Here is a 19,758-nt window from a genome sequence, read left to right as displayed (position 1 = left end):
GCACAGTAACGGCTCGTTCCGCTCGAGGTCCGTCGAGGGTGTGAATTCCCGGTAGCTTTGCCCCATGGGTAATTAGGTATATTGAAGTTTGGCAATTGACCCTACCCCACGTGGTCGAATTATTGGCGATTCATGGTCCAGTAAGGGACCCATGCCTTTCAGACTTATCCAAGGGTCACGACCTAAATTCTGGTGTGGAGCCGACTCTACTGCTCCCTCTAGCGGTCATGCTCGCCACCGATACCCGGCCCCGCAACAATATAGCATGATATCTCGAAAATGTAATTGGCCCAATATGTTCTTGTGGATCAGGCATTGCATGGCGGAGGTATGTGCTCTACCGAGTGCCCTTCTAGTTTATGTATAACTGTGTATGGTGTTGATGTGGCACAGGCATGATAGACTCCTCCACCTGTGTTGGATTTCCTTACTATTGCAAAATCGTGGTTTTGTTCATCCTCAAAATGATGATAAATGTCACCGTGCCGAGCACAGTTATGGCTGAAACAATTACAACGATTCCAACTGAAGGAAGTGACATTCTCTCTTGGGTATTGCACCCGTACCATACCAAAGTTTTTAAAATCAGATTTAAAAATGAATACACCACAAAACGCACCAAAGCGATGACATCACGTTGGCATGGCAGTGCACAGCCAAGTTTTATGCTCTTGTTGAATATGGCTGCGGTAGCTTTGTGAAGATGGTATAGTGTTTCGTTCCAGATTGTAATCACCAATCGGAGAGTCATACCTGCAGCATTTATCATTTTCCAAAGGAACCAAGTATTAAGAAATGATGGATTCAACAAATGAGGTGATTTTACTTCTTTTTTTTGGTACACAGTCGAGGCTCGTGGAAGAGCTAGTACACTGAACGGATCAAGACGTAACAGACAAAAATTGGCCGCAAAACACACATGCATGGGGTGGACAAGATGAACCCAGAAGGAACTTCAAGGAGGAAAAACTGGAAAATTAGGAGGGGTTTAGGTGGGATTAACGAGGATAGAAAAGATCATAGTTTTGGGTTGGAGACGATCTGAGATTGTGGTAAACAGCTGTCTTGAAGACCTGGAGGGAAGCATCCTTATTCTTATTGGTCTTGAAGGAATTATTCCCCCAAAATCAGGCCCCCACCTTTTTTCACCTTTGAACTCTGGCTCAAATCGCACCTCCCCCATCTTGGTGGGAGATATTTAAGCTGCCACTCCGCTCCTTTCATCCGTCCCGCGGAGATCGGTGCTCGTTGAATGGCGAGTGGCAAAGATGTGGTAGCGTAGTTGTGGAAGGTGGCGTCGTGGTGTGAATGGCGTGATTGTTGGCGTCGTGTAGTGAATGGCATGATCGTTGAGATGTTGGTTGTGGCGATGTTCGTTGTTGTTCTTGCACCAAAATAACGACAGCAAAAGAAAAACGACTAACTGAAGAATCGCAGCCCAAATGGATCACATATATTCCCTCTAAACAACGGGTTTGGGCTAACTACACATGAACTTACCGATATATCTCACCTGAGGACCCTTTATGGTGTTAGCGAATTTCCACAGCCATAACAATATAATATGTATCACAAAAAGAAACCTTTTTCAATTTCCTCATTTATTAAATATACTTAAAGGTAACTGATATTAAATTAACTTTCAGAGAAATTTGAATTATTATCTACTTATATTGCATGCTTCTAACCTCCCACAAATGCTTAATGGGGAATAGCACCACAAAAGTGAAAATGAAAAATCACTCGTACAGTGCCAACTTGGTAAAACGGAATGGCACTTGGAAGAGCATATACCTCCGCCAGGCTGAATAGTTTACATTTTGTATGCCATTGTCGGATATGAATCCAGACCTTAAGCAAAATCGAATCAGCTTGTTCTTGTTCCCAAACTAACTCATCCACTTAGTTTTGTCATAACTCGTCCACAACTTTTTGAGATCTCATGCGATACATAGTTTTTGGCCCCGTCTCAGTGGTGAAGAATCGATTGAAAACTCTCGGATCCGGATTCAGATCTTCACAAAAATCGAATCAATTTGTCGATGTCACACACCCAACATGTCCACCAAGTTTAATCCGAATCTATCTTCAGCTTTTTGAGATATCATGCAATATTGTTTATAGCCCCATGTTTCAATGGTGAAGAAACACTTAAAAAAAATTCTGAGATCTGGATCCGGATTCGGATCTTCACAAAAATTAAGCGTTGCTGTCCTTGGCTGGTTTCAGATCTTCACCAAAATTCCCAACCTGCCCACCAGGTTTTGCCGTTCTTGGATCTTTTGGTGAAGATCCGAATCTTTGAATCTGGATCTGGATTAATATCTTCACCAAAATCAAATCAATTCTCCTTTTCACACACCCAACCTGTCCACAAAGTTTCTGCGGAATCCTTCCATAACCTTTTGTGATATTGTGCTGCATTTTGTTTTTGCCCCTATTTCTCAAAAGTGAATAATATCTTGAAAAATTTTCGGATCCCGAATCGGATCTTCACAAAAATCGAAACAATTAGTCCTTGTCACACAACCAACATGTCTACCAAGTCTCATCCGAATCCGTCCACAACTTTTCGACATCTCATGCAATATCATTTTTAGCACCATTTCTCAATGGTGAAGAATCAATTAAAATTTAAATAATTATCGTATCCAGATCTTGATTTGGATCTTCACCAATATTGAATCAATTATTCCTAGTGGCACTTACAACCTGTCCACCAAGTTTCGTCTGAATACATCCATAACCTTTTGAGATATTGTGCTACATATCATTTTTAGCCCTATCTCTCAATGGTGAAGAATCACTTAAAAAATTCTTAGATCCGGATCCGGATCTTCACCAAAATTAAGTGTTGCTGTCCTAGGCCAGTCAACTACATCCACCAAGAAATTCAGAGCGATTGCTTGAAAACTGGCCAAAAATCGTGTGACAAACAGACAGACAGCAAACGCTACAGACCAACATACTTGGCAAAAAAAATTTCACCAATTAATAACCCGAACTTCTGCACAGTACTGTAATTATGAATACACCTCATCCTTCATGTATAATATTATGGTGCAACAAATCAAGAAACCTTCTCACCCCTAACGCAGCCATAAACTGTCTCTTTCAAACTCAATCAACTAAGTCCTGCCTGCAATCAGGAACATAAATAAAGAAGAATAGAGATTAAGGCAGACAATCTTTGTGTATCTGTAGTTTGTTGGATTTATGCGACTTGAGTGGCTCGAATCGCTGACTCTTTGTGACAGACACAGTGGGATCTTCAACTTCAATGTACACCAGCAATCAATACAAGCAGATGACTCCCCAGTTTAACATCCCACCCGAAGGCTGGTGTACTTATTGATGGAGCACCCCCCCCCCCTCCCCAACTCCCCATAACAGTATTATAGTCGGATTGGGAATCAAACGCAGACAAGACAGTTAAAGTGCAAGTGTGCTACGTTTGACTGTGAGCTTTCTTGCAACTCTGCAAACCCTCATCCAAGGTTTATACATTTAATAAGAATCAATAAAAGCTCCACTTTAATGTTTCACAAATTCAAATATGCGAAAATGTTTTTTTTACGACATTTAAATGTGACTGTTGGTAATGAATTAAGATATTGTGGAACAAGCTCAAATGAGCTAAGATCCTCGTCCTCTTAATGATGACGTCATAAAAACGAATATGACGTCATTGTGATGTATCAGGTTTGTGATAAATTATCTGTGCTAATGCCCAGCTTGATTCCCACAAACAGCTTGCCTAGTTTCGGAGATAATGGTGTAGGCGATTTCTATTAGCGGCGATATTAAGACGTCAACTTTTTTAGGGAGAATTTCCAAAATCGGAGATGGTTACTGCCTGCGCGTGGGCTTTCTGCATATACATGGCAAGTTTCATGAAGATCCGATGAAAACTCTGGGTTGTGAAACAAAAAATGTCAAAAAATAGGAATGACGTAATAAAAATTGATATGACGTCATAGTGATGTATCATATGTGCGGTAATTCATCTCTGCTAATATCCTGTTCGATTCCCGCAAACAGAATTCAAAAAACTTGCCTAGTTTCGGAGATAATTTTTAGGTGATTTCCATTAGCGGAGATATTTTGACGTCATAACTTTTTTTTCTCGGAGGAATTTTCAAAATCGGAGATGGTTACTGTCTGCGCAGGGTATATATATATATATATATATATATATATATATATATATATATATATATATATATATATATATATATATATATATATATATATATATATATATATATATATATATATATGCCAAGTTTCAGGAAGTTTCGATGAAAACTGTAGGCTGTGAAACAAAAAAGTCCACAAGAAGATTAAGAACAACAACGTAAGACAGAGATCCTCCACGAGGATATAAAAAAACACTTGGAACATGTCTTTCAATATGGTCAAATTTCGCCTTGTCATCGTCTCTCCAGAGGGATAAAATGAACTCTTCTATTTCCACAATCAATAACTGTACGTTCAGTCTGTCAGATTTCTGGTCCTCACCATCAGCTATTACTTCTCCTTGGTAGACCATAGATCAAAGCTCACCTTCAATGCCTGCTGCAGACTGTGGATCCTCCATTATGCCAAATTCCTCCTTGGTGAATCAACCTTCCCTTGCTAAATAGCAATCAAGACCTTTGTAGTTCAATGGAGTACTACTCTCCTCTATTATATCACCATTTCACACCTCTTTCTTGGATGCTTTGGAATTCAGTCTCAACATTATGCATTGTCATCTTTCACAAAGAAGCAAAACCACACGTTCTGCTGCTCTCTCAATGCAGACTGATTTTCTACTGCCGAGCTGCTTTTTCATCCCATATCCCTTCCCAGTCCATCCAGGTCGCACACATTCTTCCAACAACCTCCTCAATGGCAAGCTTACAAAATCCAGTCTCACTGCTCACCTACACTCCTTTATTCCACTTTTCACCCACTTGAAGAACCCCCTTCCTCTGTTTGTTCAATGACACTCTTTCCTCCAGGGCTTCAACAGTTTCATATCAAATACAGCACACCTTCAGTGGAACCAATGTTTTCAATGGTATTTAATCATCGATTTTAATTGTCACGTTTTTACAATGGCAGCAAGCAATCCTTTGCAAAGGTTTCGTCTGAAAAAAAACAAACAATGACATCTAAGTGGCAACATGAAAATCTAGAAGAAAAGAAGCACAGCAAAAAAACAAACAAGCATTTTTTGGAAGCATCTAATAATTTTGCACAATTAAACCTCGAGGAATAGGAGGGAAAAATATAGGATGCTTGTGTTAGATTGGATCATCATGCAAAAATGACAAAAATGAGCCAAGCAAGAGTGGAGTTTCCATTCCGATCCTCGACCCCTCTTGTTTGCCCAGAACGCTCCATGGCAGAGAAAGCCATCATGTGTTAAACTGTATGCCTGGTGTTGGCTTAATGGTTAGGGTGGTGGGCTTGGGATCTTTGGATCCTGAGTTCAAATCCCACTCAGCTGTTGAATTAATACCAGGTGGGGTTGACTCTGCCTGTAATCCTTCCGAAGTCGGCAAAATGAGTGCCAGCATGCTGGTATCCTGTGTCGGAGTGGCGACCCATCCAGGATTGTATCCAATAGACAAGGAGACTGCTTAGGCAGCACCAACGCTCTGCACAGAGTATGGTCCCAATGGTTGGGTTGGTTGTCAAACTGTACCAAGACATCCACGTGCATTTATTAGTGCATCTGCCATGACAGAATGAGCTATAGAGTTCATAGAACACCTTTCCCCATGCAGTCTTGAGAAAAGGGACATGGGAAGGGTCTTTTTAAACTCTTGCTTTGCATTTCTGAGTACAATCTACATTAGTTTTGTTTGTGAACTTTGAATAACAGGCGCGATGGCAACCACAATCAGCCGATGGTTCAAACAGAAGAAGCGCCGTAATTTTTTTTAATACATGGCCAAGGCTCGTGGAAGAGTTAGGGCACAGAACAGATCAGGAGACAACATAAGAAAGGGGGAAATACCAACAGCAGGGCAGAGGGAGAAAGTAGACAGAGGTAGACAAACAAGGGATGTAGGTAATGATGAGGGGTAGGGGAGGCCACAGGGCATGGATAAGATGGATACATCAGCCAAATTTGGGAAGGGGTGGGGGTGGTTTTACGGGTGTAGAAAAGATGGTTTTGGATGGGGGATGACCTGAGATGGTGGTGAATGGCTGTCTTGAAGAACTGGAGGGAAGAATGAGATTGAAGAGAGTGTGGAAGGTGGTTCCACTGGTGGGAAAAAAGAGGAATAAATGAGTGGAGGTGAGCAGTGATTCATGAGGATGGAGTTGCTGGTGGACTGCGCGTGTGTCCTGCAGATGCCTGGAGGGAGGTGGGGGGGGGGATGACAAAGCATGGCGTGGGCAGACGGTGCAAGACCAGAAATGAAGCAGAGAAGACAGAGACACCACCAACTTGTTGGTAAGGGCCAAGTGATAGGCTCATCGACTCAGCTTCATCGCGAGAGAATCCAATGATCTTAAAAGCCTTTGTTTCCATGGCATCAAGCTGAGCAAGATGTGAGGCAGGGGAGCCAGCCCAGAGTGGAGAGCAGTACTCTATCAAGCTGCGATTGAAGGCCTTGAATGTGGATGGAAGCTCAGGTGTGTCAAGGAAAGACTTTGCACGATGGAGGATGCCCATTTGGCATCTGGCTTTGGAGACCAACTTTGAAATGTGGCTTGCCCAAAAGAGATCATAGCTGAGAGTGAGACCCAAGAGTTTGAGTGACTGAACCTCTTCGAGCAGGTTGTTGAGAAAGTAGATGGAAGGGTTTGTGGTTGGAGGGAGAGAGAGAGAGACAGAGACAGAGAGAGAGAGAGAGAGACAGAGACAGAGAAAGAGAGAGACAGAGAGAGAGAGAGACAGAGAGAGAGAGAGAAAGAGAGACAGAGAGAGAGAGAGACAGAGAGAGAGAGAGACAGAGAGAGAGAGAGACAGAGAGAGAGAGAGACAGAGAGAGAGAGACAGAGAGAGAGAGACAGAGAGAGAGAGACAGAGAGAGAGAGAGAGAGAGAGAGACAGAGAGAGAGAGAGACAGAGAGAGAGAGACAGAGAGAGAGAGAGACAGAGAGAGAGAGAGACAGAGAGAGAGAGAGACAGAGAGAGAGACAGAGAGAGAGAGAGACAGAGAGAGAGACAGAGAGAGAGACAGAGAGAGAGAGAGACAGAGAGAGAGACAGAGAGAGAGACAGAGAGAGAGAGACAGAGAGAGAGACAGAGAGAGAGAGACAGAGAGAGAGAGAGACAGAGAGAGAGAGACAGAGAGAGACAGAGAGAGACAGAGAGAGACAGAGAGAGACAGACATTTCTCAGGATTGAAAGACATATTCTAAGTATTTAATCAGTTTGTGACTTTGTCAAGGTCTGATGAGAGGGAAGAGGCTGTTTGTTACCTATCTGTCAGAAGGATGAAAGGTGTAACGGTAGATAGTAGAGTCATCAGAAGAGGGATAAAGAGGATTTCCCAGAGATTCGGAGAGATCATTGATGAAGATTAGGAATAGGATGAGGCCGAGAACACTGCCTTGGGGTACTCCAGCCTTCACGGGGAGAGGAGAAGAAAGGGTTCCATTGAGAGCCCCAAGTTGGCTACGAGAGTGCAGGAAGTCAAGAATACAAATACAAATTTTCTCTGATTCTCGCTGCTACTCTACCCTCAGAGCACGCGGCAAATTTGATTGGTTGAGACGGCGTACAATTTTGCTCAAGTACAGATAAAATGAAGGTTTTTGGAAGTGCAAACAATGCAACTTGTGTTCTACAGTGTTGAAATAAAATTAAAGTTTTAAAGGCTGTAGGACTAAAACAAAAAACATTGAATTGGAATTTTACCACCATGGATGCACCGTCTTTTATACCACATTATTTAACACATTATATTAGTTCTTTGTGCCAATTATTTGTGTCCTTTATGCCGTCCCTAAAATAGTAAGTTTCCTGTTTGGAGTGATTTTCAATTCTGTTTGACTAGACAGGCAAACAGACTGAAACAATTACCTTTCCCTTCTATGGGCATGCATGCTTGGGACAAGATGCTGAACAAATTGTCAAATTCAGAGCCAAAGTACTGCTAAACGGCAGGGTCATGTCCCGATTTGTGTTCTACAGTGTTCAAAATATATAATTCATTTGAAATTAAGTATTTCCTCCATCACATGATAGAGATAGACTAACAAAGTTTACCAATTGCTTGACCGCGCTTTGCGTTACACGTGCGGGGTAATAGATGGGTTTTCAAAACCAACATGCTGTTGTATCAGGGGGGTCCTACACTGCGTCGGGGGCCCAGGACGTCCGCAAATGGCTAAACGATCCTGCAAGCTACTGCCAGCAGACAGCACTTGCTTATCTATCCATGCTCTAATAATGGGAATACCTATTTCAATATAATATTCCCCAAAGTCCGTTCAAACACGTTCAGAAATTCGTGGTATGTCGGATCATGCAAGAAGGTGGGAAGATGCTTCTTATAAATAAACTGCTTGATTAAAACAATACGGGAAGGAAGATGAGACTCTTATAATAAATTAATTGACAGACCTGTTGCTCAAAAGCCAACAAATAAGGAAGCACACATACTTAATACAGGGATAAATGAAACAAAACAGACAGAAACACAGCTATCACATGCACTTGCACAATGGAGGGACAAGCAAGGACTTGGGAAAATGAATGGACATGACTTGATAATGGTACTGTGCAGGCTGGTGTGGTACAGGGCTGGAGGTGAGAGGGGCAATTGCGGGGAGATGGCATCCATGATCTCTCAAGTAGTCTGCACCAAAAGATCAATGAAAGATGCCAGGCGAAGAAGTAGAGGGGTTGAGAGAGAGAGAGAGAGAGAGAGAGAGAGAGAGAGAGAGAGAGAGAGAGAGAGAGAGAGAGAGAGAGAGAGAGAGAGAGAGAGAGAGAGAGAGAGAGATATATATATATATATATATATATATATATATATATATATATATATATATATATATATATATATATATATATATATATAAATATATGATATCTGATTTGTCTCCCGCAAGCACGGATGTAGCTTTTATGACTTTATGGCTGTAGCTGGTCCTGTAATTGGTGACTCTTCCCCATGGGGGGGGGGGTATCTCCACAAAAGTGTTCTGCCTCCATATAGGACCCTCTGCAACTTACTATGTTGCTGGGTTTGCGGTCCTCCGTTAAGTGGTCAGCAAGGGGGAAGAGTAGGGGGGATTCCCCAAGTCGCACCTATAGCGCCTTTATGTATGTGCTTGTTTTCATTTACCTTAAGTACTTTACCTGGCCTCAAGAGGTTTCACACGATACATTCTTACCCTGCACTGATCTATGATGGACAGTCACTGTCCCCTCAATGCACATATTACGTATGACTTAACTCTAACGTGTCCCTAATACAGGTGTAAATCTAATCTACTCGAGTCCACACTATTTTTAACATATTCTAGATCTGGTTCTCCCCCCCACCCACCCCCAAACTTCCACATAACATGTTTCAAACACTTGGAATATCTCCGAGCTACCACTATCTTGGCTTTCTTTCTCAATCATACTTAAGTTTTCAAAACACAATTGAATATTCCAGGAACTCAGCTTCTTTGCTGCTCTGAGGAACTTGTTCTAGATGAGTGCAGTATGTCAGCCACTCATTTTGTGTCGTACCACTTATGTAAACTATATCACAGTTGCTTTCTGTTTGAGGGTAGAATTGAAGCATTCAATTGATCTATCACAAATTTTATGCTCTTTGCCTTTATATTTTGTTAGTTCACCATGTCCAGCAGGAGGCTTTCTTAATAAATACGAGAAGGGGTACCCTGCAAAAAATTAACTTTCCCCCTTTAAAATTCATGTGAACAAATGATTGAAATATCAGCTGCTTTTTTCGTAACCTTTTCTCACCTGTGTTGCAAGTCGAGCAAAAGGCAGTTGTATAATCAGACATACTGTTTGATAGGGCGATATATTTCTGTTGTATGAAGAAAATGGAAATGTTGAAAAAAAAGTATTGTATACAGAAAGCGTTTTCTGAATGTAATCGATATGAGAAATGGGATTGAATGAGACTCACCATTTTTATAAGTGAAGAAGAACATGAAGGAGGAAGAGTTTGTGTTTTAATGGAACTTGAAACCGGCTCATCTATCCTCACCTTACTAAACTACATCATACTGTTTGCGGCCTTACTCAACCATGTCATACTGTTAGTAGATTGGGCTTGATTCGTGGTATAGTGGTATCAGGACAATTGTTGCTGGCCGGACGCGCTCAGGCAGGGACGGCTGGACACAGGGACGGCCGGACACAGGGACGGACGGATGGACGCAGGGGACGGACGCAGGCATGCCGACCGAGCTCTTTTCATACTATAAAATAGATTCAACTAAAATTGTTATGCTTCACTTATTGATCTATTCTGGTGCTATCCATGGCTGCTACGAGACGAGATATTGAACATTTGAGTCGCTGAGATTAGAACTTTAAAAACTTTCCTTTTCTGAATTTGTTCTTTTATGAGCAAAAATATTTAAAACATTATTTATGCTTTATTTCTGACCAAACAGCAGCTTTATCATATAATCAGTATTAAGTGACACTGAGGTAGGTACGAATGCCTGGTGTTGGCTTAATGGTAGGCTTGGGATCCTTGGGTCCTGAGTTCAAATCCTGCTTGGCTGTTGAATTAATACCAGGTGGGGTTGACTGCCTGTCATCCTTCCGAGGTCGGCAAAATGAGTACCAGCTTGCTGGTATCCTGTATTGGTGTGGCGACCCATCCAGGATTGTACTCAATAGCCCAGGACACTGCTTTGGCAGCACCAATGTGCTGCACAGAGCATGGTCCCAATGGATGGATGGATGGATGGAGGTACATGTTACTTGTGATAGGGATTTTGGGTGTGGTTTTCCAGAAATGCATGGTTACATTGGCTCCACCCTCACCTATCCACGGCCCCACCATCACACCCACTGATTTTTCCAGTCCCTGCTTATCTTTTCCCAGACCCATGCCAGGTACCAAAGTTAAAGTAACAATTAAGAGAGCATCACAAATAAAAATAGTGTTCAGAAAATGTAGGACAACGCTTCATTTCTGTAGAGAGAAAGTAATCAGAGATAATCACGTCTACACGGTCGGTCGGTCGCTGTGCAGTGTGATGACAGAACAGGAGCTGCATCAATTAAACACCAATGGAATTCTTCTGATAAATTGAATGAAAAGTAAACTGCACAATGATTCCTTGGATTTGCTTTTTCAAATTAGAACCTTTTCAGTTAAGTAGCAAAAGTCATCTTGTTTTGACAACACTTTGAAAGTTCTGATCGAGGCATTGTATGTTGTGAAGGCCTGTTAATTTGAGCAAAGAGCACCTGGTGTGAAATACTTCAAACATAGGTGCACCACAAACAGAGTGAGAAATAACTTTGCATACAGTTCATTATGTTGCTATGTTACAGAGATATGGAAATGTAATTTTCACAAAACCAGATCGACTCTACTAGCTCAAATCCTTTAAACAAGTGTGTAAAGCCGACCATGGCTTTATTGGAGGGAAATTTCTCATCCCACAAGGTGATGCAAAACCCTGCTGATGCGGCAGAAGTTGGAAGTCCGCTCAGCCACCCTGGTGATGCAAAAATGCTTCCTTGTCACAGGGAAGATCAAAAAATGCAATCTTACTCCATAAAATATCAAATGCTGCTGAACTTGTTTCTCATGTTTGTTTATCCAAACCAAAGTCTTCGTTTTGAGCACACAATAAAGTGCACACACGTTATTAGATTATGATGATGCTCTCCTGATGGACGTTATGGGAGCAGCTCGTGGAGACGTTCATCTCCCAACTCCACTTCTTCTCTCTGGCTTGAGACGTGACCCAAATGTTGGCTGCTGTCAGAAATTTCAATCCTGTGGTTTATCATAGCGTCCTCGTACCATCATGTTGAGGAGTGGGCCCACCTGTACCGGTAAAGAAGTGATTTGCATTTTAAAACATCTAACAATACCATTTATTACTTGGATCTTCCATGTACCAGCTATTTCATGTCTAAGAACATCCTGTGTTGTGCCATAATATAAAGGTCTTTGGCATTCTATTCTGAGCCCATCGCTCACCTTCAGTTGTATCAATTCTCCAAAACAAAAATCAAAAAGCCACAGCGGCTGTATCACTTCTGTGTCAAGATTTCTACTTTAAGTCACAGTGATATCTCCCTCCAAAACACTGGATTGGCCAAGATGTCATTTCCATCTGAGCATACATACCACTTATACACCTGGGTTTCCAGGAGGATCACATTTGATAATGTCATTTGTCTAGCTGTATCCACCCATCCCAGCAATCAATGCAAAAGTACAATGACGTCCCCTAATGCTCTTTCCTGAAAAGTATACATCAACAGGCACCCCATGAGCCTTATGCGAATAATCTATGCATCAACTAGAAGGTGCTCCATCATGTGTACTTCCAGTATATCGTGCAATCAGCCAGCCTCCGTGCACATGAGGTGGGGTACATCAAGAATAAAAATTTTAAGAACAAAGGAAACTCATGGTCAGCAATCGCTGCCATTTAAAGTAAACGGTGCGGCATCGATTATTGCACCATTGAGCAAAAAGCAAGGAAGCAGAACATACCATTTTAAAGTGTTTGGTATGACTCGACCAGTAGGTACTTCAGAATCTGGGCAAGACTTTAAATTAATGCACGTTGGCCTTGAAGGCCATTTTGAGGACACCAAATGCCACTATAAAGTGTATATTGGGATGTGGGGTCAGGCAGTGCTGCCATCGGCTGCAAGCAAAAGGTATCCACCATGAGGCCAATAACTCCAAACGTTTTCAATGCACAACATGCGCCGGAATACATATGTATCCCCCCCCCCGTGCAGTGCTGGGTACATATATCCTCCACACAAGGTGCAGTGGGATATATATATATATATATATATATATATATATATATATATATATATATATATATATATTTGTATATGTATATGTATATATAGGGTGTCCCAAAAAAATATACAACTTTTAAAATGCTTCGTTTGATCCTAAAAAAAAGCAGTAATTTTGTCACTAATGCTTCATTTCTTTTTGCAGAGACCCTGAAGTTTGTTTTGATACCAAGCAAGCACCAGAAAAATGCCAAAAAATCCAAAGTGGTGGAGAACATGACAACGCGTTTGCAGGCAGTGATCAAACAATGTGGAGCCTACGTCGAACATGTGGTCTAAAAGAAAACGATGATTCTATACCAAAATATAAATTTTGGTGTCAATTTTGACATTGGTACAATAAACTTCAACCTTTCTCTCCAGCCATATATCTTTAAAAAAATATATATTATGACCATCCTCTTTGCAGATGAAAAGTTGTATATTTTTTGGGACACCCTGTATATATATGTATATATATATATATGTATATATATATGTATATATATATATATATATATATATATATATATATATATATATATATATATATATGTATATATATATATATAAATATATGTATATATATATATATATATATATATATATATATATATATTTATATATGTTGTCATCGGACTTGTTCTGGTTGCCTTACCCAGTCTGAATCTTGATGAACCGTGTCAAAGTGGTCATGCCATCTAACTGATCCTGGCACTCCGAACAGGGTTTCATGCCTGTTTGCCACATCACCGTATTCAGGTGAAATGCCCGAGACAGTCAGGTGACATGCTTTTTCAGTGTCATGCGCCCAGTTGCCCTAATTAGCAAGCCGAGCGCAGATCGCTGGACGCAGGTATAGTTTTGTACTAGACATTATTCGCCACTGAACCCAATCAGTTCTTTAACGGACGAAGACAACATAACAAGATCAGGACACAAAAATCATTCAGAGACCAAGTTAATTTAAAATGGTGTATAAAACCAGGCACAAAGGGTGGGAATACAAGGAAGCTATACAATAATTTATAAATAAACCCATATGCGCCCCCGAGTATGAATGAACAGTAGCTACTTAAGTATCTAATCCTTAAAGGCCTCATGCACACGACAGAAGAAAGGACCATAAGAATGACGAGACTGAAATACCAAAGGCTATGATTGAAGGGATGTAGCTCATCCCAAGTGGAGATTCTCCCCGGCAGGAAAACAGTTCGTGCCGTAAGCACGGACGGAAGGATGGGAGAGCAGGTCTGGCACAGCTTGCGATGTGGGGAGGGGACTCGAGCAGATGCATCTCATGCCACGGAGAAACCCCTGGGGTCAGTGTGCGCAGCTTTCCCCGAAGAGTTCCCGAGCATCTCTTTTCCGTGGTTCACACTCTGCCTTTATCTGAACAACTGCCACCCTTGGTCCGTGACCCACCCTGCTCAGCTGCCATTGGCCAGGGCCCAGTTAGTGGGTGGAGCATCCCTTTGTGACCTCTTACTGTGAAGATGGTGCCGACCATGCCAAAGTTGGCGTGTGTTAGATTGGGATGGTGGAGTGGCTTTGGCCCACCGAAACTTGTGCTGATGGCCTGTCAGATCACTTAAAAGAACATTTGGGACAAATTACAAGGGGAGAGACACATGTGGGGAGGGAAGACAACAGCCTTCTATACACATAGCAACGCACAATCCTACATCATGATTAAATTACTTCACGCTTATTCTTCCCATGCATGAAGGGAAATAACTATCGCAACACCATGAAAAAGTTGTCCCCTCAAGGGCATTCCCACAACAATGTGTTGAGAGCCATGAAGGTTGAGGGTTTCAGTCAACTTGAGGGTTGAGGATTCATCAGAGCCGGATGGGCTATGTGCGTAAGGTGTGTGAGGTGGTACAACAACGTCGTGCCTTCGAAAAGGGTGCAAGTAAGACAACTGGTGAGGAGGACGGTGAAATGACCAGGTATGGGAGAAAGGGGAGTATGGGAGAGGATGGATGAAGTGGTGTGTGGGCTGTGGGGTGCTTCAAAGTTTGAAAGGAAGGGATGGAAGAGAGATTGAGGAAGATGAATGAGATTGTGTTTGAGTATGCGTGTGTCACGTTTGGAGTGAAGGAGTGTGTTGAGAGGTGTGAGAAGGAGGTACAGTTGAGCAGGAGGCAGAGGGAGATCCAGGAGCTGATAACGGATTTGAGGAGCTTGAACATAATATGGAAGGAGAGAGGAATGGAATTGAGGTGTTGACGAAGCAGGCAAGAGTGAGGTTGGTGAAGTTGAAGAGAGTGGAAGGATGAGGAGGCAAAGGAAAGAGAGACAGAGGACGAGAAGGAGGTTCTTTGAGAATCCCTTTTGATTTATGAAAGATCTGTTGGAGCAGTCTAGATCTGGTGTACTGAAGGTACCGAAGGAAGAGTTGGAAGGTCACCTACATGTTACGTTCACAGACACAAGGAGTGATGAAGTGGTGGAGGCTTGGTGAGATCGATGGAGCCAGGTTTTTCACTTGATTTGTCAGAGCCAAATATGTCTGTGGTTGAGGCAGTTTTGTGGAAGGCACGGGCGGCATTGACTCTGGGACCAAGTAGAGTACCATACAAGGTGTTTAAGAGTTGTGGAGGCATCAGGCAGGATCTGTGGAAAGCTCTGAAGGTCATGTGGAGGCAAGGAGTGTTGCCCAGTCAATGGAGTAGGGCAGAAGGAGTATATATTCCAAAGCAGGAAGAGGTGGTGACACTTGAGCAGTTCAGACAAATATCATTGCTCGATGTAGATGGGTAGATTTTGATGGGTGTCCTTCCTGCACGGCTCTCAAGCTTCAGTGGAAAGAATGGTTTTGTGGATGGTTCTGTACAAAAGGCAGGAATTTCAGGTTCACCAGGATGTATTGAACACTCGGCAATGGTCTGGCAAGTATTACAGGAGACAAACAGGCAAAGGAAAGATGTTGCAGTGGTATGGCTGGACTCGGAGAATACGTATGGGTCAGTGGCGCATGCCTTGATGAGATATGCCATGGATTTATTTTGGGTGCCACTAAGATTTAGGGATTTTTCTGATGGCACATTATGATCAGTTTTGGACTCAGTTTGCGACGCAGTCTTACATAACACACTGGCAGAAGTTGGAACTGGGGATGTACCATCTCCCCTATTTTGTTTGTGCTGGTTATGGAGTTGCTGATACAGTATGTGCTGTGAGTGGACATGGGAAAGAAGTGGAGCTAGCCCCAAGTCAGAGCTTGCCAGCAATGTTTGCATTCATGGATGACTTGACAGTTGTCCAACAGTCAGCAGATGGAGCAGTAGAGGTAATAGAATAGTTGGAAAGGTTGATACAGTGGGCAAGGATGAACTTTAAGGCAAGAAAGTCTGGAAGTGTTGTGGTGAGTTGAGAGGTTATGGATCATGTTCACAGGTTTGACCTAGGAAGGGAGGTGGTTCCATCATTGGCATAGGCTCTCTTGAAGAGCTTGGGAAGATGGTATATGGTGGAGTTGAATGATGTGTGAATGGTGGAGGAGGAAAGGAACAAGCTTCTGAGAGGTATGAAGATTGATGAATGTGGTTTGCCAGGAAAGTTGAAGATATGGTGCTTGAAGTTTGGATTATTGCCACGAGTATTGTGGCCATTGATGATTTATGATATTGCGATTGGACATGAAGAGAGGATGGAGGTTTTGGTGTGTGGGTTTGTGAGGTGGTAGTTGGAAGTGCCACACTACTTGAAAAATATTGCTTTTAATGGTCAGTGTGGAAAACTCCGGTTTCCCTTAATATCGATAACCGAGGAGTATAAGGTGGTGAGGGTGCTGGAGTTTATGGTGGTGCAGGATTTGAGTGATCCAGTGGTGAAGAATGCTTTCCCAGAGAAGAAGGCAAGTCGGAAGTGGAATGCAAGAGCAGAAGTGGATGAAATGGAGATGCGGTTACAACACGAGGAGGTGCAACAACATGGGAAGCATGGGTTGGGGTGGATGAAGCATGATCTATGGGGAAAGGCCTGTGTGAAAGAAAGGAGGAAGATGGTGGAGAGGGAGGTGAGAAGAAAGGAGGAAGAGAGAAGATGTGTGAAGGCAGTCAGACAGGCACAGCAAAGTGCTTGGACTCGGTGGGAGGGTGTGCAGGTGAGGACGTTGAAATGGCAAGAGATTTGGAGGATGGAGCCAATACTGTTGAATTTCCTGTTGCAGGCAATGTATGATGTGCTTCCATTGCCAGCAACCTTGATTGTTTCAGGAGGAGAGCTGTTCTTAGTGTGGAGGTCAGGGAACAATGCAGCACGCACTGAGTGCATGCTCAGTAGCATTGGCAGCAGGAAGATAAATGGCAGCACGATCAAGTGCTGGTGGTGGTTGTGGAGATGGTGCAACAAAAGGAAATGAGATCGTGAAAGAGGGGAGTGGATAAGGAGGAAGGAGGCCCATGGGAGAAAGGTGTTGTTTGTGAAAGAGGACCAGGTGATAAGAGGTGGAAGGATTTGGAGGAAAGCAAGAGGTTTGCCAAATACATGTGATTGGCAGGTGGTGGCAGACATAAAGCTACAAATGGTATTCCTGGAGGAGATCAGCCTGACAAGGTTGCGGCCTGACATTGTCATCTGGTCAGGTACAACAAGGCATGTCATTTTTGGGGAATTATCAGTACCTTGGGGAGAGAATATGGAGGAAGTGCATGAAAGGAAGACAGGAAAGGATGGTGAGTTGGAAGCGGAGTGTCGGGTGCAGCGTTGGCGAGTTTCTTGTCAGCCATTTGAGGTTTGGTGTCGAGGGTATATTGTCAATTCCTTTTCTGCATTTCTAGCTCAACTCGGAATGTATGGAATGGAAAGAAGGAGGATGTGTGAGAGTGTCCCAAGTTGCCTTGAAAGGCTCACTTTGGATCTGGAGGAAGTTTATGGAGTAGGTTGAGGTTGATTGGGTGGTGGTTCTTTCAGCCCCAAAAAGGGTAGTGACTGAGTGTGGAAGAGATATGGAAATATGTGTGTATGGTTGTTGATTTGAGCAGTGTTTGTCATGAGGCGAGTTGGTTGGTTGTATGGGTGTGTGTGTGTTTTGCTGTTGAGTGGTGCATGTTGTAAGGTTGGGTGGTTGGTTGGTTGCTCCAGTCTATATTTTTGGTGCTGTAGATTCTGGGAGTGGAAGCTGTTGTTTTGTTGTTTTAATTTATGTGCTCACTGACTGGAGGTAAGGGTTCATATGCATCCAAGTGTACTTGATGCATGGGAAGGTATATGTGCCCCTGCTGGTTCACTTAGCTGACCATATCGAGGTTTAAAGGCCAAAATGGGATGATGCTAAGGACTTTGACTGAAGACCCAGTCAGCGAGGCAAACTTATGGCCCAGGTGTGTTTTGAAAATGAGTATAAAAAAAAAAAATATATATATATATATATATATATATTGTTACATTATTGGAAGACCCTGGGGAGTCACATCCAACACATAAGGGTTCGCTGTTGTAGTTATAGCTGCAGAAATTTTGTTCAACTAATTTACCCCTCCTCCTCATACTGGTGGAAGGGAAAGATGTGTTGTGAATGTAGTTAGAACTATCCACATTGTTGTCTTCCTCGTTCTCCAACTCTGTACTCAAACCTCATTCTCAAACCTTTATTCTCAAACTCCATCCTCAAATTGCATTCTTGAACACTTCTCAACTCTTTACAGATTCCAACCCCGTACCACATTCACTCCACCAAATCATGCCACAAATCCATTCAGCAACACTTCAATAACATACATCGAACACAGACCCTCTTTTAGCACAGCAGGGCCGAGTCACCAGCGCTGCCAGTGACATTCCTGCAGCACCACCCATCACATCCTTGGAACCAACCGTGATGACTGGATTGTCGATCACAAGCCAATCGGTGGAGCTGGCTCAAGGAAAACATATGTGAGAGGCAACAGAAGCATAGGTAATGAGAGGCCAGACAGAGCAGTTTGGAGTTGAGTTGAGTCAAAATTCTCCTGTTGATTCAGAGACAGAGGCAGGGCTCTGAAATTCCGAGTCAGTTCTGGAGTGTTCTGTAGAGACGTTCAGCAAAGCATCCCATGGAGTTCGGAGTTGGTTGGTGATCGAGTAGAGAATCCGAGGTGGGCCACACCAAGCGCCAAATGCAGAGGATAGAGCGGAACGGGTGCGGAGACGCAAGCTGAAAGGCATAATTACCACCTCCCCAAGGACAGTATCTCCTATGCACCTTGTAAAACCAACCACAAACTCTTGAGTGGAGAAATAATTAACAGTGATTCTCCTCAAAAATGACCACACCCGACACTCATTACACACACACATCCTACACCCTTGCATGTTCCAGCACACACACCTCAATGACTTGCCGTCAGGCTCACGTATGGGTGATGCCGGAGTCGACACCATACCCCACCTACTTCGCTTATCTGCCTATCAACCTTTCTTCTTTCCTTCTTGCAGAATGATTGAGGCACCTGTGTGTGTGTGGCTTCGTGATAAGATGACTTGAATAAGGAGCTTGTGTGTTAGGGATAATATCTTTCTTTGTGACACTGTTTTTGCTTTGTAAATACCTGTTTTGCATTTTATAAGCATGCCTTTGCCAAATCCTTGATATACTGTTTCAAACCTGCCCGATCGTCTTTTTCTCCATTGGTTAGACAGAGTATATAAATGGTGGAAGGGAGTTCTTCCTCGCGGTTTTGTTATGGTCAGGGATGAGCCAACGTCCCACTTGCAGTATCGCCTTGGATGTTCTTGATTGACGGTGGGGCATTGAGAGCATGGTTCCATTTCTAAGGGGATTAATTTGCTGG

General features: G+C 42.8%; 1 protein-coding gene across 2 annotated transcripts in view; it reads right to left on the bottom strand.

The window, feature by feature from the left end:
* Window positions 1-5,054: 5,054 nt before the first annotated feature.
* Window positions 5,055-19,758, bottom strand: part of HIF1AN (hypoxia inducible factor 1 subunit alpha inhibitor) — a 69,753-nt gene continuing 55,049 nt past the window's right edge. Inside the window, exon 8 of one of the 2 annotated variants that reach the window (XM_085882560.1) lies at window positions 5,055-5,689. In XM_085882560.1, coding sequence (XP_085738686.1) covers window positions 5,480-5,689 — 210 coding nt within the window. In that variant the 3' untranslated portion in view covers window positions 5,055-5,479. Of the gene's footprint in view, window positions 5,690-11,109; window positions 11,997-19,758 lie in introns of those variants that run through there. The other variant, XM_085882562.1, reaches the window with a different exon arrangement.

The sequence above is a fragment of the Eptatretus burgeri genome, chromosome 5, assembly GCF_056783735.1.
Source record: "Eptatretus burgeri isolate ZD-2024b chromosome 5, Ebu_testis_v1, whole genome shotgun sequence".
Taxonomy (NCBI): Eukaryota; Metazoa; Chordata; class Myxini; order Myxiniformes; family Myxinidae; genus Eptatretus; species Eptatretus burgeri.
This window is presented reverse-complemented; position numbering and strand designations above follow the sequence as displayed.